The sequence below is a fragment of the Giraffa tippelskirchi genome, chromosome 5 (genome assembly GCF_054371585.1).
Source record: "Giraffa tippelskirchi isolate mGirTip1 chromosome 5, T2T-mGirTip1v1.2.pri, whole genome shotgun sequence".
NCBI classification, from domain to species: Eukaryota; Metazoa; Chordata; class Mammalia; order Artiodactyla; family Giraffidae; genus Giraffa; species Giraffa tippelskirchi.
Genome location: NC_137279.1, coordinates 108,971,075 through 108,993,871, shown reverse-complemented (window position 1 = coordinate 108,993,871; position 22,797 = coordinate 108,971,075). Strand labels below are relative to the sequence as shown.

At 37.3% G+C, this 22,797-nt stretch overlaps 2 protein-coding genes and 2 long non-coding RNA genes across 19 annotated transcripts in view; 2 read left to right on the top strand and 2 right to left on the bottom strand.

The window, feature by feature from the left end:
- PHTF1 (putative homeodomain transcription factor 1) overlaps positions 1–506 on the bottom strand; it is a 75,725-nt gene extending 75,219 nt beyond the window's left edge. For all 12 annotated transcript variants that reach the window (XM_081493490.1, XM_081493479.1, XM_081493481.1 and 9 more), the window contains exon 1: positions 25–506. The gene's annotated coding sequence lies outside the window, so the exon portion shown is untranslated. The remainder of the gene's footprint in view (positions 1–24) is intronic.
- On the top strand, positions 196–20,822 carry LOC145507283 (uncharacterized). The gene is made up of 4 exons (XR_014054743.1): positions 196–734; positions 17,839–17,940; positions 18,385–18,479; positions 20,428–20,822. It is a non-coding gene; the product is annotated as an uncharacterized LOC145507283 (long non-coding RNA).
- LOC145507288 (uncharacterized) lies at positions 1,087–4,725 on the top strand. Its single transcript, XR_014054747.1, has 2 exons — positions 1,087–1,505; positions 4,551–4,725. It is a non-coding gene; the product is annotated as an uncharacterized LOC145507288 (long non-coding RNA).
- Positions 1,537–22,797, bottom strand: part of RSBN1 (round spermatid basic protein 1) — a 45,553-nt gene continuing 24,292 nt past the window's right edge. For 2 of the 5 annotated variants that reach the window (XM_081493465.1, XM_081493468.1), the window contains 6 exons: positions 17,833–17,970; positions 17,139–17,281; positions 9,423–9,590; positions 7,837–7,945; positions 6,730–7,206; positions 1,537–1,641 (listed from right to left, as the gene is read on the bottom strand). In XM_081493465.1, the coding sequence (XP_081349591.1) occupies positions 6,733–7,206; positions 7,837–7,945; positions 9,423–9,590; positions 17,139–17,281; positions 17,833–17,970 (1,032 nt within the window). In that variant the 3' untranslated portion in view covers positions 1,537–1,641; positions 6,730–6,732. Of the gene's footprint in view, positions 1,642–2,598; positions 4,692–6,077; positions 7,207–7,836; positions 7,946–9,422; positions 9,591–17,138; positions 17,282–17,832; positions 17,971–22,797 lie in introns of those variants that run through there. The other 3 variants (XM_081493464.1, XM_081493467.1, XM_081493466.1) reach the window with 2 other exon arrangements.

Here is a 22,797-nt window from a genome sequence, read left to right as displayed (position 1 = left end):
CGCTCTCCGAGGTCCGGCACTCACCTGGTGACCAATGCCCCGCAGTCCGGCGGCCGGGACCTTCCTTCTCAGTGGCCCCAACCCGCCCGTGAGGCCGGGGGCGAGGCGGCGGACCCGGCAGGCCGCATCTTCCCCCCGAGGCAGAGACGCCGGCCCGGCCGTTACCATGGAGACCGCGGAGGCCGCCCCAGCCTTGGAGGCAACCGGCTGCCCAGCGCCCAGACGAGGGCAGACTGCTGCCAGAGAGCCGGTGCCCTCCAAGCCCGACCTATAGGGTCATCGGACTGACCCTAAAATAACCAAACAATGAACTGAGAAAGGAGGTCGATAAAAAGTGAAGGGGGTATTCGCTAGACTGCCAGTCGCTACTGCAACGGCCGAAGGTTTTGTGCCCGGCCGGAAAAGTCAAATGCAGAGGTCCCAAGGCCCGGGTGGCAGCTGCTTCGGGGCGGCGGGCACGCGTCCTCGCTAGGCCGGGCCGGGCCGGGCTGTGACTCAGCCGACCCAGACCTGGGAAGCAGCAGCTCCGCAGACCACGGTGCAACCGGGCTGCAGCTTCCGCTTTCCGGGGTTTGCTGTGAAGTTGGCTCCGCCCCCGGCCCGGGGCCTTCCCGCCGAGTCTCCTCCAGGCTTGGGGAGCTACACCGCGGCGGTATAGGCCCTGAGCAGCTCCCTCAGATCACCCTTCAGGTCACTTCTTCAGAAATGACTTGCCAGGCATCCATCTAAAGGAGGTCGGTCCAGATATTTCAATAGTTCCCTGTTCGTTTCTTTACAAAACTCGTCTTTCCTTGTGTTTTATATTTCTCTGTGCTTCATTATTTACTGTCGGCCTTCCTCAGTGGGCTGGGGGCTCCATGAGGTCAAAACTAGGGCCTGGCACGAGCCTGGCCTACAGTTTCTCAACATTTGCTGAAGGAACAAATGTTTTCGTGAATTTACGCTGTTCTGGAACGAAAGACCTGGCAAGCTGCGGCTTATTAAACCCTTTCCTCTCCCGCCTCTCAACCGCTCTGGAACTTCAGCTTTCTGGGTGCTCAAGGATAAATAAAAGAGAGGGGCCAAGGCTTAGGACAGTTCCAAGGCACTTTCCCAATTAGGATAGGAGCAGGTAGCGAGGGGAAGAACTGTTTGCAGGTTAAGAATTCAAGAAGGCTGACAGAGGTCAGGAGAAAGGAACAGTTGCGACCTCGAATGAATATGTAAGAATACGTTAAGGTTTCAAGTAAGCTGCTTTCCTCTCCTATACTTTTTTTTTTTTTTTGGCCATTAATGGAACACTGACCTCTAACGGTGATTCTAACCTCAGTTGAAGCAGTGTTCTTGCCTGGCCAGCATTGGTAGCATTTGGGTCCATTTAAAGCTAATGAGATGATGATTAGACCCCTCTAGAAAGCCTAAGATGGGCAGTTGTAAATGTTGGCTAGCTAATTTCGGATTAGCTAGCAAATCGACATAAATGGAAGTTACTATCCCCGTTTCACCGATGAGGAAAATCGACCAAGGTAAAAGTAACTCCCACAGAATAATTTAAAATCATTTTACCCAGGCTTGATTTATTTTTATATTCCACACATTGGCAGTGGTTTCCTTTCTGCTTTTGCTTCTTGACAGCTTTTCCCGTTCTTACAGCTGAAAGTTCTGTTGGGTTTCAAGAAGAATGGCTGATTAAAGAAAAGCACGGGAAGAATGACTAATCAAAAAGTCATTTTTTGTATCTCTGAATATTTGCTGTAAGACTTAAGTTACACTAATTAAGCACTTTATTAGCACACAAAGAGGCTTTAGGGGGGAGTTCCTGGAAGTACTGCAATCAGGTAAAACTAGTACGTAGCAAATCATCTTTCAGGAGCCCCATGTACAAAGTTACAGTGCTCCCTGAGGGTCTTACTGAACAAAGCATGGGCTTTGAGCCCACAACTGCATTCAAATGCCTGCTCCCACTATGTAACTTCAGGTAATTTATTTGGTCTAACAGCCTGTTTTCTCACCTGTATTATGGAGATTGTATTGTTACCTTCTACTCAAGGCTGTGAGCATTAAATGAGATACTCTCATATAGTGACTGACCCTCAACAGTTACTCAAAAAACATCAGTTCCTTTTCTTTTCCTTTCCTAATCATAAGCAAGGGCTATCAGTGCTTAGGAAAGGTACCTTAATTAATGAGAAGTTCACACAAATAATAACTGCTGAGGAAAAAACCCACTGAGTTATATCACTTAATACAGCAATGACATCTGAAACGTCTGTAAGAGCATGTTCATTAACTAACACTGCATGCATGTACTTTCAAAAATATCAACATCCCCGGATCAAAAATTTCAGGTTGTTCTCTCAGATACAAAACAATTTATGCGGTAAGAGGGTTAACTGCCACAATGCCAAGTGTAGTTTTCCTTCTTCCCCACAAACTAACTGCCTCTTGATATGGATGAAATTTTACCCTGGCATCTATAACCTTTTCCTTAGAAAAGTCAAGATTTTCTAAAATAGTACAAAATAATAGAAAATAGAGAAGAGAGGGATAAATACTTTAAAAACAGGTTCCAGGTAGCTAGAATTCATATGTGCTATTCATTTTGTCATGAAACATCAGTAAAGGACAAATCAGACTTTGTTTATTAAAAAAATACTTTACAGGAAAAAAAAAACTATGCATTCCATTGTCCTATTTTACAAAGAAATAGCTTAACAATTTAACACACTTAGACAGCTACAAAAAAGCACTGTGTTAAAAGGATTATTATTCACACAAATTTAGATTTAAGACTATTCATTAAAAACCTTTTTAAAACACTCATTAATGTCAATAAACAAACTAAGGCCACAAAACGCAAATAGTCCGCCAGGCAAATTATACATTTCGTCTATATGCAAAGACCTCTTAGATAAATTAAAGCCACAGGAAAAAAAAAGTCTTAGCTGCCAATCAAAATGGAGTTTAGTCACAGAAAACACTATTACATGAAAATTTACAACATGTGATAGAAGTAGTACGTAAGTTTTTTTAGAGAATTGAAAAGTGCTATATTAAGAGACATTGGTCTCAACTACATGCACAAGTGAATCCTAAAAGATGTATGAAGAAAATGGAAGGCCATAATATTTATGGAGAGATACTTGCTTTTAAAGCAACAAACTTTCAGGATGAGGATAGGTCCATGTGCTAAAGAAAAACATCTGTCTTGTACATTTCCTCTACTTACTGCATGACCAATAAATACAGTGACAATCTGTTTTTAAAAAAATAATACTTAGCAGAAATATGAACCTCTGGCATGTACTCTAGTGAAAGGTTCTTTTTATAAAACTTGTAGCAATGATAAAATAAAAAGACACAAACTCAGTTATTCTAAAGATATAAATGCAAATAAATTTTAATGGCAAATACAGATGAAAATAAATGATCTAATAATGAGCTAATAATAATTAAAAATATATGCACTAAGGGTTTTTTGAATGTTAGTCTGGTTCCTAAATTAGCTTTCTAGACAGTATTTATAGAGGGAAAAGCTATAAGCAAAAATCTCTCCAGTCACTAAGCATGAACTTTTTGCCTATTAAGACTGATGCAAAACATCTTTTCCTAAGGTTTAGTAAATAATTTTATTTGATAAGCTCCTTTTTCCCCCTGCAAGAGCTTTTAATATTAGTCGTTATTCCAGCTGTCTCTAAGGGGAAAGGGGACCTTCCAAATGTCTTTAATTCGAAGTATTAATAATAAAGTACCAGTGAAACAAATCCTAAGTATTAAATTAGCAAATTAAAAGTACAGTTAAGCCGAGGAATTCATTTGTAAAGAGTTAAAACTTTGGAGGGGAAAGCAAATCTGTAGTTTTTATTATTGCTTTATGAATTTGGGCTACTTCTTTGAATCATAATCCTACTCTGAGTACATCCTGGTAATTACAGTATGACTTCTGGGGCAAGGGGAAGACTTTTCTCCTGATTAGTGAATACCATAAAATCATTCTAATTACTAAGTTAGGAATACTCATTTACTGGATCCTTTTCCATAAGCACATTTAGAAAATATCCCTCTGCTCCACAAAATACTAAAACTTATAGCCACATTCTGCAAGTAATCTCAAAAGAGTTGGCACAACGGATAATATACCAAAAAGGAAGATCAGCTTAAACTTCAGTTACAACTTCACTGCCATCACTACTTTACAAATCAGAAGACGCCCAATTGTTCCATGCCTCACTCCACCAAACCAAATAATTTAATGATTTTAGAAAAGTTGCTATCATTTGTATCGCTAAACTAGGATACAGCTTTAAAGCAGTAACAAACTCAAAACTTGCGCTTTTATATTCATCAGTCTTTAAAGCATGCTATTAAAATCTAATACTCACATAGGACATTCAGTTTCCAGATACATTACTAGCTAAATGTTTCTCTCTCGCTTCTATTGCAGTTCTAACATACAATGAATTTATTAGTACATGATTTTAAACATCTTTATATTCTTTTCAATATGTTATATTGGAGTTGAGGGTAGAATGTTTTATAAAAAGAAAATGGGGATTTGTTTTTGATTGTAGGTCTTTGCAGATCCGCTGGTTCCTGAGTGATTATACACAGTGCTGGCTGTCAGGAGACAGTCTCCTTGTTTATTAGCAATGACCAGCTTAGATGACAGATGGCATCTGCTGGATGGCAAGTGGGAGATGGGGAAATCGGATCTTGGAAGACAAGAAAAAAATAAAAAGTTTTTGCTTTAACAACCTTGTTCTTCATGATTATTTTGAAAAGCAAATGTTGCCTGAGAAGAATTTTACTTTGCACAGCCTGGTAAAGCTCTATGAAATTCTTCTGGACAGAAAAACAGAAACAAGAAATAACCCAAACCCACATACTCAGTGATTCACCCCCTCCCCCTAAAATAACAAAAAACACCCTCAAAGGCAGGTCCCTTAAAAACGAGTCTTCATAAACTAGAATTTACCCTAAAATTTATACCCAGGATTCTGAAACACCCCTGCAATAATCACATTACTCTTCATACCATTCTAATTACCTTATTTACAAAGATAACTAAAACCAACATCACTTCCAATTCATAAATGGTTTACACTGAAATGTTTCTCTATTTGTCTTCATCCTTTGTAACAGAGAATACATACATATACATATATATAAGGAATAATACAGATTCTAACTAATCACTGCAGTATTTGCTGATGGTTACTTTTCTATCGGTTTACACAGTGACCTCTATACTTTGCTAATATGCGTTTAACTACACAACAATATTGCACAAAGTAATATTTATATAAGATTTAACCTATTTCAGAATATTTTAGAGAAAATTCATATTTGTATTTCAAAAGATGCAGCTATGTTTTCATGGTGACAGACATAATAAAGCAGCATCTTTTTTTGCCTATGTTAATGTAAATATTCCAAATCTCACTCTCCAGGAAAAAAAAAAATCTCCAAATTGCACTATAACCAGGTAGATACAAGAATCTGGTCTTAGGTGTGGGGAGTACTCTTCCTTTAATAAGCAAAAGGCCTATCATATTATTAACTAAGAGAAAGTGAAATGTGTATCACATTAACATTCTAAAATAACAGAAAGTTAAGACTATACTAGCTATATGAACTGTGCCTGTTCGGAAAAAAAATTGTTAAATACTCAGGCACTAATAAGGATTAGGCTACCTGAAACTCTAGGATGAAGTCTAGTGCCATATTCTTTATTACACAGTAGCAACACAGAGCAATAATAAATAAACCCAGGTATTCACCAGTTGAAACTGTGAACTGAAGTATCTCAACAGATCTTATCATGAAGAGGTTGATGCTAGGTGACAAAAATAGTTTTTCCTAAGTTTCATGCACAAAATATGGCAGCCTCATCTGAAGGATAGATATCATTCTATAAGTTTGATACTCATGATCAGTTTAGGAAGCAAAAGTGTCCACACAAAATGTGAGGATGCTAGGAAGCAGAACAATATAGAGTATCATGTCAACATTATCTCTTTTACCCAAAATATCTTCTACAGTTACCAAGTATTCTAGAAGAGATTAATGAACCATGGAGAATGAATGACCAAGGACTATTCATCTTTAGATATTTTTAATTGAAATATCCACTGGGCTTTAAATAACAGATACAAAAAAAAAAAACAGTTTGGATCAGAAAGTGCTGTGCTTTCTCTTTTGTTAAGAAATCAGAGAGCCACTGAATTCCTTAGAAACCACCTGCTCTTTATGGTTGAAACTAAATAAATGACTTGCCCATGTACAAGATGCAGGACCTCTTTCCTGCAACCTATGCCATTTTTACTGTAGAAACTGGATCTGTGCCATAAAAGCACAAGTACTAAATCATAAATCTGATCTACCATAAAAACAACAAAAATGGCAAGACAAGTCAAGATAAAATTAAAGTGAATTAATTTACCAAATAAGAATCTGTTATTCCAGAGAATTCTCCTTTTGATTTGAAGAAGAGATTGAATTGTTACCTCACACCTTAAAACAGAAAGTAGCAGCAGACCCACTATTACATACTGTACTAACGGGATAAGATACAACTCTTAACTTTGCATAATCTGTGTAAAAAAGATATGCTTGACATTTGTGGAATGTCATTTCTCTTTATAGAATTATAGGCAAGATTTCTCCAATAAAACTTAACTTAAGCCAGTTATAAAACTATAACTTCACATCAAAATTTAAAAAAGTTAAAAAATGTGTTTGAATATGTACATATCACACAGGAGTGCTTGAATGTTCCTGTAGACTGTGTTGCTGGTCAGAGTCCAGTCTACTCTCCACCTTTAAAACTGGAATAGACTGAGTCATCTGATCGTGCTGCAGATTAAGTTCAGATGAAGGCGGGAAGGACGATGAAGCAGGGGTCAAAAGCTGCGTCTCTGTGCATGTCTCCTCAGACTCAGTTTTTATCCTCACACACTGGGAGTCAACTTCTAATTCTTGCTCCCCAGTTAAATCACAGTCCACACTAGAACTGCCTTCTGTGTTTTGAGAGGCATCCATAACAGGGTGGTACTGTTTAAGCCTTATATGCCAGGCTAAGCTGCACACTGCTGACACTGTTTTGAACTGATGAATGACATTTCTAGGGATGAAGTAGATATCATTGTCACACAGCTGAATTCTAGCATAACGAATGCCTTCCCGCCTCATTTGGTTTAGTTTTGCTTCATCCACCCACTGCACACACTGAAAAAAGGAAAAAAGTTTCATGAGATTTTAAAGTAAAATATGCAAAGATTAAGTCAAATGAAATAATCAGCACAGGAAAACAGTAGGTTCAAATTAAAGCCAAACAGTACTATACAATATACAATTTACTACAATTTCCTACAATTCCTGAGATACAGTTTTCCTCATGTTACTACTTTTCTAGTAACAAAGTGCAGGTTAAAATTAGGACTGGCCTACAGAATCATTAAATAATTCAAAATGCAACTAAATATCAATATTCTTTGCCCCATGCCAGGGCAACATTAATCTGTTTCTTTCACTGTCTTCCAGCCTTTTGTAGGTGAGGGCACACAGTGCAATTTGGTTAACAGCTGAGACTGCTCATGGCCAAAACTGAGCATCCTGGGTCCTCTGACCACCTCAGGCCCACCTGGCATCCCAATGACTGAAGGGAGACCCTAAGCATTCTGCTTGGGAAGCTCCATTTTAATGATTTCCAACATCCTCCACAAACAGCTTTTAAAATGAAATTAAATTCACTATACCATGTATCCAATTAAAAGATAAAATGCAAAGTTAAATAAGTACAGATACTTAATTTCCAAGATCTCACTCAAAGATCAATGAAAAAGCAAAAGTTCTTACCTGGGAAACTGGAGGTTCATGAAGGTCTAACTGAAGTCTCTGTACAACATCGGTAAAATCCTCAGCATGAAAACAAATCACATCTTTGGTTATGCGAGGTTGGTCACTCCTAAGATTGACAAAATTAAGTCTTAGAAACAAGCATCTCATAATGGAAAATGATGACAATTTCAATCTTCCTGTTCCTGGAACTGCTACACTAGCAAAGAAATAGATGCATAACACCTAAGGACAAAGTATACATTTGTTTCTTTCATCAACTTAAAAAAATAAAACATCAATAAAGTGATTTTTAAAAAATTAAAATTAAAACTTAAACATCAATGACTAAATCATCTAACCACTTTGCCCCACCATCTCCATGCCTCCGGACATCATCATCTTGACAGAAAGAAATGGACAGAATACATTTCAAACACAAATACCACACATTCCAGTTTTCAAAGTATATAGTAGGAAAAAAAATAATCTTTAACTTAAAATATTACTGTCAACCTGTGATTGAACTCTAATTCTAAAGATCAAACCAAACTCTACAATAACATTGAAGACCCTAAAGGCATAAATATGAAAAACAAAGTAAAATACAGCTTTTAAATATGTTCTGAGCCTTGTTAAAACCGGGCCCTAACTGAGTGTAAAAAGGTGCAACCTCTAAGAAAGCTAATATAGCTGCTGCTGCTGCTGTTAACTCGCTTCAGTAGTGTCCTACTCTGTGCGACCTCATAGACGGCAGCCCACCAGGCTCTGCCGTCCCTGGGATTCTCCAGGCAAGAACACTGGAGTGGGTTGCCATTTCCTTCTCCAGTGCATGAAAGGGAAAAGTGAAAGTGAAGTCGCTCAGTCGTGTCCAACTCTTAGCAACCCCATGGACTGTAGCCTACCAGGCTCCTATGTCCATGGGATTTTCCAGGCAAGAGTACTGGAGAGGGGTGCCATTGCCTTCTCCGAATATAGCAGTTGCTCCCCAAATTAAAAACAGAATTACTGTATGATCTAGCAATTCCACTTCCAGGTACATACCCAAAAGAATGAAAGCACGGGCATGAAAAGATGTTTGTTCATAGCAGCCAAAAGGTAGATGCGACTCAAAGTGTCCACTGACAGACAAATGGACAAACAAAACATAGCATATACATAAAATGAAGTACTATTCAGTATTTTTAAAGTACTATTCAGCCTTTAAAAGACACACAGTCCCATATGGATGAACCTTGAGGATACAACGCTAACTGAAATAAGTCAATCACAAAAAGACAACAACTGTTTGATTCCACTTATATGACATATTTAAAGTGGTCAAATGCAGAGTGTTGTTCGCCAGGAACTGGGGGAGCAGAGAAAGGGGATTTATTGAATAAAAGGTACAGAGTTACAGTTCTGCAAGATGAAAAAGTTTTAGAGATTTGTTTTACAACAATGTGAATATACTTAACATTACTACACTTAAAAATTGTTAAGATTTTCATTTTAATTTTGTTGTGTGTACTTTACCACAATTAAAACTGTTCCCAACTTTTCAAATTGGTTAATGCTGCCTTAAGAAAATGTGGACTCAATCTTGCAATTGAGTTCCATTAACTTACCATTCACCAAACTGTACAGCTTTCAAAACCCCAACAGCAGCCGTACTCTGCCAGTCAAACCCCTGACCTACATGATCAGCATGAGCTCTTGTCCTATCTTCAAAGAGGACTTCACGGGGTTCACTGGTCCGAGGTAGGTACTGGAGATTTTTAATTTCATTCATTGATCTGTAGTCAATTTGGTTTCAAAATAATGAGGAGGAAGAAAGCAGCAACATAAAAAATTAACAGCAGTAAGACAAAAAAGTCTACTAAAATACCAAATCTTAAACGAGGGCTGAGAAGGTTCAGTGATTTCGATCATCAGCATCTGACATGCCACAATGTAATGCTGAATGGGGTGACCTCCTTTTCTCAGTCATGATATCATGATAATATGACAGCTGTTATCCTGATCAGGCACAAATGTGGTGTTTGAATATACACACTACAAATAAATAGACAAATATATATAGCTCTCTAGCATGTACATACTGCTCTATTTAAAATGGATAATCAACGAAGACCTACTATATTAGCACAGGGAACTCTGCTCAAGGTTATGGGGCAAGCTGGGTGAAAGAGGAGTTTAGAGGAGAATGGATACATGTATATGTATGGCTGAGTCACTTTGCTGTCCACCTGAAACTATCACAACATTTTTAAGTGGCTATACTTCAATATGAAATAAGAAATTACCAAAAGATTAGTTGCCTAGTAACAGAAAATTTGATTCAGAATTTAAGGCTGTATGATTCTTATACCTGGAGTCATTTTTAAGTCTCAAAGCATTCTACTAGACTTAACTGAAGATGGCAACCTGAGCATCTACATCTCCTTCCATATGAAAATGGGAAGTAAAAGACTTCAAGCTGATGTAGTAAGGGTGGGGAACAGAAGTGGAGAAATGGATGGGATTATAGATGAAACGGAACTGGCTATGAATTGGTAACTGTTGCTATTGAATACATGGGAGTTTATTATATTATCTTCTGCTTTTTTGTGTGCTCAAAACCTTCTAAATATAATAATCTAAAGGTGACAGTAAAGGAATGAATGTGAAGCAACAAAGAAAACGAATCAGTAAATGAACATCATCAACACATTTCTGGAAAATGGAAAATGACTAAAAGTGTTTTTGGACTAATGAAACTGAGCCGAGAAAGCCACAGGCCTAGACTAAACAAGAAGGAAATGGCAGCTAAAACGGTTAGTAAAATGAGGATAATGGACAGAAAGGAAGTCTAGTTGAAAAAAGAGCAAATACAGTGAAATTCTGCAAATAAACCTGTCACCTGTCATTCCAGTGGCAGAAATTTGGTCAGGTATTTAAACTCATATAGAGGGCAATGTAGGTGACCCACCAGCATTTATCTCTCACCTTAATTTCTTTGAAAGAACTCTAATTTTTATTAGGTCTCTGTCCCTACCCTCATTCACAAGCTCCAGAGATGGATCCTGATGAGTTCTGGCAAACTATGTTAAGCTCATTCCCCTTGCCAGTGAATGATATAGGAATAAGCACAAACCAATTCTGGCTAGCAATATGAGAGGAAATCTGCTAAGACTTCTGGGAAGTTCCTTGGCTCCCAAGAAAGTAGAAAAAGAAAACACTCTTTTCTTTTTTTTAGATATAACCAAATCCAGATGTATACCTAGAACTTCTATCGCCATTCAGCAACCATAAAGGAAGACCCTGTAAATACAAAGCCTAGGTAGAGAGAATGACAGAGGAGAGAAAAGGAAAAGACCTTGTTCCTTGATGACAACACTGAACCACTGACTATATGTTACCTAGAGTCAACCTCTCTGAACTTCCTGAAATACAAGACAACATTTTATTTTATGAACCAGTTTGAATCAATTTTGTTGCTTGTAACCAAAACCATTCTGATAAACTTTCAGCCAAAAAATCCTGCATGTTCTTCTCTAAACACATTGAACTTACTATATAAACTCCCATAATCCTCTGGCATTTGGACATATCCTTTAATGTCCACTTCTATGCCTGTTAACTTTAAAGTGAAACCTACCTATTGACAAGCCTTACTGAAATACAAAAAGAATGCCCAGTAAGCCCAATGCCTTATTTCTAAATAGAAACAAGTCAACCAAGAATCACCAGATATGTAAAGACAGCCTATAGCAGCCTGAAAAACACCAAAATAAACAACACTAAAATTTAAGATTTGTCAGAAGACAAATATCAAGTAAATGCCCCAAAATTGAAAGCAGAAAGATAGTAAGAAACATGAGGATAATCAAACTGGGAGATCTATTATTCCAACAGCAGTTTCAGAAAGAAATAATAGAGAAATGAAGAGATTACTGAAGCAACTAAGAAAAATTTCCAGAAATGAAAAAAGACATGAATTTTTACATTTAAGGAACCCACCAAACAACAAAAAGGATTAAAACGTAAGAATAGGAATTAAAAACCCAAGCAAAGATGTGTCATTGTGAAACTAAGCTCCCAGAGAGGAAAAGAAAATAGGTTACTTACAAAAGAACAATAATGACACTGGCATTAAGACTTCTCATAAACAATATTAGATACTAGAAGGCATTGGGGCAATGTTAAAAAATCCTACGGAAAATACATCTTCTAGACTCCAGCTAAACTACAGATCATATTTAACAACAGAAAAAGAAATTTTCAGACATTATGATCACTCAATACCTTCCTTTTCTTAGAATATAATGAGTATATGATCAAGCAGAAAAAGAAATAAACCCAGAAAGAAGACAACCGTAAGTTAAGGTAGAAAAGCATTAAATGGGAATTACTAGGTAGATAACTGTGAAATAAGCTTTCCACACTGAGGTAAAAAAACACAGAGCTCCAAAAGATTTCCAGGTAAAAAGTGATGTGTTAGACCAGATAGTAAGGTTGAAATTCTGGATTCTTGAGGGTACTATAAAAGCAAAGAATGCAATGTAACTAACAACACTCTCCCTCAAAGAAGCTATATTTAAAAAAAAAAAAAAAAGCCAAAAAGCAGTAGCCAAAGCCATGCAGAAAGTCAGTGTGATTTTAGAAAAAAGTCTTTGTGACCCCCTTGGACTGCAGCCCCACCAGGCTCCGCTGTCCATGGAATTCTCCAGGCAAGAATACTGGAGTGGGCTGCCATTCCCTTCTCCAGGGGATCTTCCCAATCCAGGGATTACAGGTCTCCTGCTTTGCAAGCAGATTCTTTACCATCTGAGCTACCAGGGAAGCCCAATCTTAAACAACAGAAAGAACAGAAGATATTAGAAATATGGTCAAGAAAAGTGTATAGTATCCCCTCAAAAAAGGCAATCAGAAACAAGAAAAACAGAACAATTCAAAAATAACCAGCAAGATCCAAATATGAACCAAACTAAAATGTGGCATGATTTTCAGTATCTAGGTGAAATATAGAAAAGAAAGACCCTTTTGTTTATTATTCCTTTGAGTGACAACAAACCACTCGAACCTGAGAATACGAATTTTAGCCTCCAGAAACTTACTACCCATAGTATTTTAAATGCCATTTAATGACTTTCAAATTTTGGAATACTCCTCTTGACAAAGCATATAGAGCCTAATTACAGTTTTAAAACAGGTATGAATGAACCTCAACAATGTATAAGCACAGTTGACAAAAAGTACAAGGGGGAGAAAAAGGCTAGAGTAAGAGTCATTTAACTATCTGGAAAATCCCAAAAGGAAGGAATCCCTACCCAGTATACCATGAAATTGACAAATTTCCTGTGAAAGCCTTAAAACAAAAAAGGCATTAAAAACAGAAAACATTTTTGCCTCTGGTGAAAAAAAGGTGTTTGCATCTGGAGGAAAAGGCAGCCAGGATTTTTTTTTTTATTATAAACCCCCCACACTGTTTGATGTTTTAAAACCCTATGCATATGTTTCTTTAATCTAGAGTTCATAAATTTAAAGATCATATTCATTTGCAGTGCCCTTGATAACTAAACAGCTTCAGCATTGATTTCATCATTTTCAGCAACAGGAAATTCTCAATAACACATAAAGATGACATTACTGTTTAAAGTTCTGATTTATTCACTCTAATTCAAAGTGCTTTTGATGCCTCTCTTACGAATATTTAATCCCAATAGAAATTAAATTTGATAGTACCTCAGGATTAGTGGAGAAATAATAAATTGTTAAATAAGCAATGTGGGTACAACCGCCTAATTACTTGGAAAGAATGTTAAATAGAATCTCTCCCTCTATACTGAAATCAACATCAGGTTAAATACATAATACTGAAATCACATATGTAACTAGGAGAAAATGTGAGTGTTTTTTAACACTAAATGAGAGAAGGCCTTTCTAAATTTGCCACTACGAAAGAAATCTCAGAGGAAAAGACGTATCTGACAACATATGAATAAAACTTTGTGAGTAAAGAGAAAAGAAACAACATCCTAATGGAAACATAAGTAAAGAAAATTAAAACGGAATCACAGAAGAAATTCAAACTCCTCAAAAAAGGCAAATTAAAATAACATATTTTTGTCCAATCAGATGAAAAAAAAAGAATGTTAGTGGAGGGTACAGGGGAAAGGGTACTATCTTACTGTGTGGGTGGAAATATAAATTGGTACATTTCTGGAATATTTCTCAGAATATTTCTGGAATATTTCTCAAAGTATATACTTTGAGCCTTTAGCAATTTCTACTAAGAAAATAAACATGCATATACACAAAAAATATCTACCTACCTACCTACCTATCAACCAACCAGCCAGTCAACCCACTAGCCAGCCACAATGATGTACCATACATGTTTAGTAATTGGCTTTAGTGGGGGAGACGGCTGATTTGTATTAGGTTGGTGCAAAAGTAATTGCAGTTTTCATTTTTGAAATTTGCCATTTAATATTGGAATATGTTCTTAAATAAATGTGATTATGTTATATATACATCATTTTAATGTGCATTTCTTGCTTTATGTTTTGCTAATGACTTATTGCTTGCTGTTTACTTTATATTTATTTTAGACTATAGAAATGATGTTAGACAAAAAGCACATTTGAGCAATTTTCTTATTCGAGTTCAAAATGAGTCGTAAAGCAGTGGAGACAACTTGCAACATCAACAACACATGTGGCCCAGGAACTACAAACGAACATACAGCGCAGTGGTGGTTCAAGGGGTTTTTGCAAAGAGGACGAGAGCCTTGAAGATGAGAAGCACTGTGGCCGGCCATTTGAAGGTGACAGCAACCAACTGAGAGAATCATCAGAGCTGATCCTCGTATAACTACACAAGAAGTTGCCGAAGAACTCAACCTCGACCATTCTATGGTTGTTTGGCATTTGAAGCAAGTTGGAAAGATGAAAAAGCCCACTAAGTGGATGCCTCATGAGTTAACTGCAAATCAAAAAAAGCATCCTTGTGAAGTGTCATCTTCTCTTATTCTACACAACGAACCATTTCTCAATTGGATTGTGATGTGTGATGAAAAGTGGGTTTTATATGACAACTGGTGACAACCAGCTCACTGCTGGACTGAGAAGAAACTCCAAAGCACTTCCCAAAGCCAAACTTGCACCAAAAAAAGGCGATGGTCACTGTTTGGTGGTCTGCTGTCGGTCTGATCCACTACAGCTTTTTGAATCCAAGCGAAATCATTACTTCTGAAAAGTATGCTCAGCAAAACGATGAGACACACGGAAAACTGCAATGCAAGCAGCTGGCATTGGTCAACAGAAAGGGCCCAATTCTTCTCTACGACAATGCCTGACCGCCCATCTCACAACCAACACTTTAAAAATTGAATGAATTAGGCTAACAAAGTTTTGCCTCATCTGCCATATTTACCTGACCTCTTGCCAACTAACTACCACTTCTTCAAGCATCCTGACAACTTTTTGCAGGGAAAATGCTTCCACAACCAGCATGAGGCAGAAAATGCTTTCCAAATGTTTGCTGATCCCCAAGCATGGATTTTTATGCTACAGAAATAAACTTATTTCTCGCTGGTTGTTGTACACTGTAGTACGTTGGTGGTTATACAGCTGTTGTTGACTTTAACAGTTCCTATTTTGACTAATAAGGAGTGTTTGAGCCTAGTTAAAATGATTTAAATTCAGTCCAAAACTGCAATTACTTTTGTATCAAGCTAATAGCTGATTTGCTGACTTCTGTCGTATAAATACTCCTAACATGGCCAATTTCAAGCTATTCACGTGATCTCACTCAATGTGGAATTGCGAGGCTAATAATGGCCCTATGAGCTGGTATACACTGGCTCCAGCATACCACTGTCATGTTTATCAAAATACCATTTATCAATATACTAAAAAAAAATAGAAACAATTTGCACTAATAAAGAATTGGTAAAATAAATCTTGATACAACCATACAGTCAAAACTACATATTCATTTAGAAATGATGATATGGCTGGATCTTAATATGACATATTTTAAAGTAATCATCACGTAAAGAAGGAATTCATCTGTGTATAAAGAAAATTTGAGCGAATATAGACCAAAATTTGAAAGGTAAACATGCCTAAACGAGTGGGATTATAGATACTTTTTGCCTTTTTACTTTTTTTCTGTTATCTGGTGTTTGTTTTTTAAGTTTATACCAATCAGGAAACCAAACAATCATTTCCTTTGGGGAAAGATTATAGAATAAAAAAATATATACAACAGTTAAGAATTTAGAATATCAAGATTCATCATTATGAGGTACAAAAACTGCTGTGGTTTAGCAATGTGCAGAAGTTTTGGTTTATTGCCATGTTCTATCACGCTACCACCTCGCATTTATAGTTTTTATAAACTATTTTCATAATTATCGCCAAGTACTAAGGTTATCCATACTTAGCTCTAGTATTACTTTTCTTTGGGTTTTAAGGTAAGGTCCAAAGCTAGTCTGTTAAAACTCATTTGGGGGTACTTAATTTTGAGTTCCTATTTCCATAATCTAAGCAAATATATGCCATGTTCAGTCTCATTAAATGAGATTTGTTCTCATAGTCCTAAAGTAAGTTAATCTATGTTTGTTTTAAACAAATTTTGCTTCAAACAAAAAATATGTTAGGCCAATATGAATTACTATACATCAATGGTTTTAACTCAGCAAACACTGATCACTTGCTATGTGAATAAAGACTATGAAGAATTAGACTGTCCTCAAAAAGGTTAAAATTTATAGTAAAAACCAAAAACTTGTCAACAGATCATTAACAAACAGAATGATATGTGAGCACAGAGAAGTGAATGATCAGTTGTTTAAGGGAACAAAGAAAAGCTTCACAAAGAGAAGTGACATCCAAGTTGAGTTTTGAAAATTCATTAAGAGTATATCAGGTAGAAAGGAAGATGATGAAGGGATGCTACTCCAAGTAAAAAGAGCAGGGCAAAAGCACACAGATGTGAAAGACCATGGTTTAGAAACTGAATTCAGTGTGACCGGACCAGACTAAAAGCAGATACACCTAGAAGAGATACTGTCAGGGCCAGATAATGACAGAACCTTATCAACCACACAAAGGAGTTTGGACATTTATCTCGCAGGCAATTAGGACCCAGGTTTTAAGACTAGAAGGATTTTTTTTATTTTTAAAAGGATGCCTCACTCTGGTATCTGTGTAATGAGTAAACTGGACTAAAGAAAAGACAGCTCTTTAAATAAATCAGAAAAAATGGTTTTCAAGCTGCTCAACTCTCAATCATTTCTATAAGCAACCAACTAAAAAAGGGCTTTTGCTTATCTGAGAAAAACCAGTGTTTACCGTCGTCTTTTGAAGGGTGACTTTGGCATGTCTGCTGTAGGGATCATCTGCTCTCCTGGCCTGACCCACATGATGGGCCCATCATCACTCTGGGACCTACACTGGAGTCGGAGGCTGGAAAGTGTACCCCAGGGCAAAGTCATCTGGAAGTCAGAAAAATAAGTCACGTTAAAGGAAATTTTTTAGACTACTTACAAGTTAACCCCTCACACCCAAAAAAAAGCTTTAGGAAGTTTATTTTGTGTGTGTATAAAAAGAAAAAAAATGTTGTATTAGATAGTAGTTTACATGTAAAAAAGAATAAGTGAAGTTAAGTATTTTACTTAATTTTCTGAACATTTCTCTTCAAAATATGGGATAAAACTGAATTTTAATAGATAAGATTAGCTTGTGTATGCATGTGCTCAGTCACTGTCGCATCTGACTCTTTGTGGCCCCACTGACTGTAGCCTGCCAGTCTGTCCTCTGTTCACAGAATTTTCCTGGAGAAAATACTGAAGCAGTTTGCTGTTTCCTCCTCCAAGGGCTCTTCCTGACCCAGGGATCGAACCTGCATTTCTTTTGCCTCTTGCATTGTAGGCAGATTCTTTATCACTGTGCCACCTGGGAAGCCCCTATGATTAACTTAAGATTTTTTAATGCCAAGTATCCATTTAAATAGTGATCAGAACTTTAATAATCTGAAAACACTCACTTTCAGAAACGGTGATTCTTCTAACATATCAAGAAACTCTGGGAAATAATCACCAACTTCTTCATCTACTGCTCCAACGAGACTTATCTGCCGCATAGGACCTGCTCGGTAGGTGCCACAGCAGTATGTCCTGTTGACCTGAGATGAAACGAAAGGGGGGTGGAAAGGAGTGAAGTATACTATAAAAATCAGGATAGCGTATTGTTTCCAATGTTCCTATTTCTTTTACATACTAATAATTCAATGGTCAGTACCTTGGATAAAATCAAGTTACAGAAAGGCACCCTAGCACACTGACAGATATATTGACATGAACCACAAACAGAAATTCCAAAATGCAAGTCAGTCCATGGTCCCAAGGAGATCTCAAGGAAATACTGAAAACATTAAGATATACTTAAATTTCTCTGGGAATGATGATTTTTAACTCTTTAAAACACTTGTGATCTTTATTAGGAGAAAAAAATCAGTAAATAAATAGTTAAATTGACAGGACAGGAAAAAAAACAAAGAAGACTATCATCAAATTAATCTTCCATATTCATTTTGTAGTCCCTAGGCTGAAAGCTTTCACATCAAGCCAGATACAAGGACGACTATTATCAAAATCAATCTCCCATCACTTCCATATAACATTCTCCATCCAGGTAAGCTGATCATTTTTTCTAACCAATTTATGCCAAATTTGTATCTACCTGCAGTGATTTTTCTCTTGAGTCTGCCTTCTTGGAATGTTTTTTCTGTCAACCTAAATCTTAACTTTCAGTCTCAGTTCTAGACTTTTCCTCTGGAAGCCTTCCTGATAACTCTTACAATAATCTAATGTTACCTGCAAGCACATAGACATTTTGTTATCAACTCTGTAGTAAGCTTAAGGCATGTTCTAAGCAGCCCTAAGAAATATGAAGCCCAGAGAATTCTAACCTTCACACAGAATCTACCAACAATACAATACCAGCTGATATTAATTCTAGTCATATCATGTATGTTCTTAACATGCCAATCTACAATTCAGAATGAATTGTTTCTCAAATGGAGAGACAGATCCTGTACATACAGATGACTTAAACACTAGATTCTAACCAGCGTTCCACCTTGGTTCAGCAACCTAGCATTTTCTACCTTATGTAAGATGCAGATTAAGTTGAGAAGGCTAATATATAATTATATTTTTAAAAGGTAGGTCTCTATTGAGCAGTCAAAATTTTTTTTTAAGACAATTGTTACTGTTTCAAAAACTGCCTATTTTGCTTAACAGAAAGAACAAAGGACCTTCTAGTACTTCTTACAGTTCTTTACTGCTAGTTTTTTAGCAGTGTTTTCAGAATCATCCCACTGCTTTTTTTTCTATAGACAATTTAATGTCATCCTACACATACACATACACACACACACACAAAAGGTCTGAGATCTTGTTATCAAATAGCAGTCATTTCTTAATTCCTTATGAATCTTTCCCCCCAGATCTCCTTAGGTGATCCCAGACCAGAATTACCTTGCATATATCTGTATGAATTACATTCCATTTGTCTGTATGATCATCATGCTATTAAAAGTCAGAGGAGGCAGTCTGGGGAAAAGGATATATTATGCGATATAGAGGTAAAGAAGTTTTTCTAAGCAAGCATTATTCTAACCTTTCTAAGCCAAGCACCTTCAACAACTAAAGCAGATTTAACTTTGGTATTGATACCAGCTCTAGGAACCATATGCTTTCAGGGTTAATAAAAGAATTATCAGTCTCCTCCAAATACCTCCTCCAACTATTCCCAATTATCAGAAATTCCTTACAGCAAAGGCTTTCAAACTACATGGTAAGTCTCCCAAAGATGAGTCACCATTTAAATCTCACATAACTTAATCTTGAAGAAGTACACAGCCATGTGGCAGTTTTCATCAATTTACATGGCCTGCTGGCTTTGAGATTACACAACTCTTAATGCATTAAAAATCTGAAATCACATTGCTTTAAATTTTACACACAAAGTGAAACTGAATTAACATTTTTATACAGTACTCCATGATTACCTACTTTAAGTGCCACTAAATTAAATAGCACTGAACTTGAAGACAACGTAAAAATGCAAATGCCTAGAATAATTAATATGTGACATGAAATAATATAAGACATCCTCTCCTATTCTGGAAAGAGAAGAAAGCAAACCCGAAGAGGAGAAATTGTTGAATTTATGCTTACTGAGTCTAGAAATAATCAGCCATTAAACCCTGGCCCCCCAAAAAGGTGGTGGTAGTAGAGCTGTTTAACAGTATCTACTGTTTACATAAAATAATTTAACAAATGCTAATGTTTATAATATATTTTAAAAATTAACAGCACAAGTTGGAAGACTGACAACACTTATGGCCAGAAACTCAACATGTACTAACTGTGACCTAATGCCAAACAAGCAAATTACTAATTATCGCCCAGTAACTATTCTATCCTTTTTTTACTTACAAAACTTCTTGGGCATAGAGCTGCTTGGCAGCTAAATGTGACTAAGTTCTGGTCAAAATGTTAGCATAAGTTACATATGCAATTTCTACAGCATATATAAGCTGCCTGCTCTCCACTTCCTCTTTTTCTCTTTTGAGGGCCAAGTTCAACCATGCACATGACAAAGTCAAAGGAAATGGAAAAACCAAAGATAGAAGAAAGTAGAATCCAAGATGACATCAGATGGGACAGAGCTGCTTACATCTGGACTTGTTACTTAAGAGAGAAACTTATTTTGTTCTAGCTACTATATGTGCAATCTCTTTGTTATGGTGGTTTAGCCTATATCATATGTACACTTTGTACTAAAGGAGGTAATACTTCATATTGCACAGATGACATCTGGAATATTATCTCCTGCTCTGGGCTAAAAAAAAAAAAAAAAGAAGTCTATTACAAGAACACATTCAAAAGAGAACAACTAAGATGATTAGTGACTTGGAAATCAAAAAATTGGAAGAAGAATGATGAAATTAAAAATATTTCACAAGTGTATGACTTGAAATTATTAAAGTGGGGACACAATAATCTTCAAATACTTGGAATCTTCTCACAGAAGAGTAGCCTTACATAACCTTAAATAAAGCACAAGGATTACAGGAAGGCCAGTATCATTCATTTAATAAAAGTTTACCATATATTATACACAGAAACTGTCCTAAACACAGATACAGCAAACCAGACCTTTAACTAGTTCCTTTAAACTTACAGTCTAGTAGAAAGAGGCAAACACTAAACAAATATTTAACTATAAAGTGTGACAAGTCTTCAGGCACTTACAGGACACTATGAAGGAGAACATGGGATCCTGATCTAGGGAATAAACTGTCCCTCAAAAGTACAATGAATTAAATTCTGTAGAACAAGTTTAAGAGCTTCCCGGGTAGCTCAGCTGACAAAGATCTGCCTACAACGCAGGACACCCCAGTTCAATTCCTGGGTTGGGAAGTTCCCCTGGAGAAGGGACAGCCTACCCACTCTAGTATTCTTGGGCCTCCCTGGTGGCTCAGAGGGTAAAGACCTGCCTGCAATGTGGGAGAGCTGGGTTTGATCCCAGGGTTGGGAAGATCCCCTGGAAGAGGGCATGGCAACTCACTCCAGTATTCTTGCCTGGAGAATCCCCATGAACACAGGAGCGTGGCGGGCTACACTCCATAGGGTCTCAAAGAGTTGGACACAGCTGAGCGACTAAGCACACATAACAAGCTTACAGGAAACAAAATCCTTAAGCATCACTCTTTCCAGGATCTAAAAGAAAGCTAATGCTGCTAAATAGAAAACAAAAGAGAAAAATAAAGATGAGACTGGAGAAACGAGCTGTAGCTGGATTATAGAAATCCTTGAAGATCACATTAAGAATTTGGGAAGTCACTAAAGGATCTAAAGCAGTAAAAGGAAAAGAAAGTTATCAGGTTTGCCTTTTTTTAGGGGGGTAGGTGGCTTGGGGTTTGGTTTGGTTTTGTCAAAGGGACAGTGAAAGAGAAGAGACTACGTAGGAGGTTTCTGGAATATTCCAAACAAGAAACAACAGACTAAGCTTTCAGCAGTGGAGTTGATGTTTTAAAAACTTGAAAAATAACCATAAAACTGTGAGGACTTGGGGAAAGATCAGATATGATAGAGAAGAGAAAGGATTGTCAAGAGTGTCTTACAGGTTCTGCCCCTGGCAACCAAACAGAGAAACCACTCTTTCTACCAGAGGAGAGGACCAGGTTTGGGTGGGGAAGTGATACCTTCAGTTGGGGACAAGGTGAGCTAAAGAACTCGTAACCCCTAGAACCTGTGGCTGTTATCTTAATGGCAAAAGGACTTTGCAGCTGTGAATGAATTAAGACTCTGGAGATGGGGAGACAGTCTGGGTTATCCAGGTGAGTCCTAAATGTAATCATAGGGAAGGAAGGAGAGGGCATCTGACAAATAGAAGGTGATATGATGATAGATGCTGAGACTGGACTGATGCACTCTGAAGATGGAGGAAGGGACCACAAGCCAGGAAATACACATGGCCACTAAGCAAAAAGAAAAAAAGGCAAACAAAAAAACAAGCAAATTTTAAGAAAAAGATTCTTCAGAGCCTTCAGAACTGTAAGAGACTAAATTTATATTGCCTTAATGAAATGGAGCAGGACCACATGGTCCTTACCACCCCCTACCATGTCCTCTGCCTGCCTTTTGCCTGTGGAAAACTTTAGTCAAGAATAAGTTTACTCAGAGAAGTGAGAAATGTGGAAACAAAGGAAAATAGTCAAAGGAGACTAAATAATAATAATGTAGTCATTAAGCACAGTCAAGGACCTTAAGCTCTTTCTCAAGGGCTATCGGAGAAGGCAATGGCAACCCACTCCAGTACTCTTGCCTGGAGAATCCCATGGACGGAGGAGCCTGGTAGGCTGCAGTCCATGGGGTCGCTAAGAGTTGGACGCGACTGAGCAACTTAACTTTCACTTTTCCCTTTCATGCATTGGAGA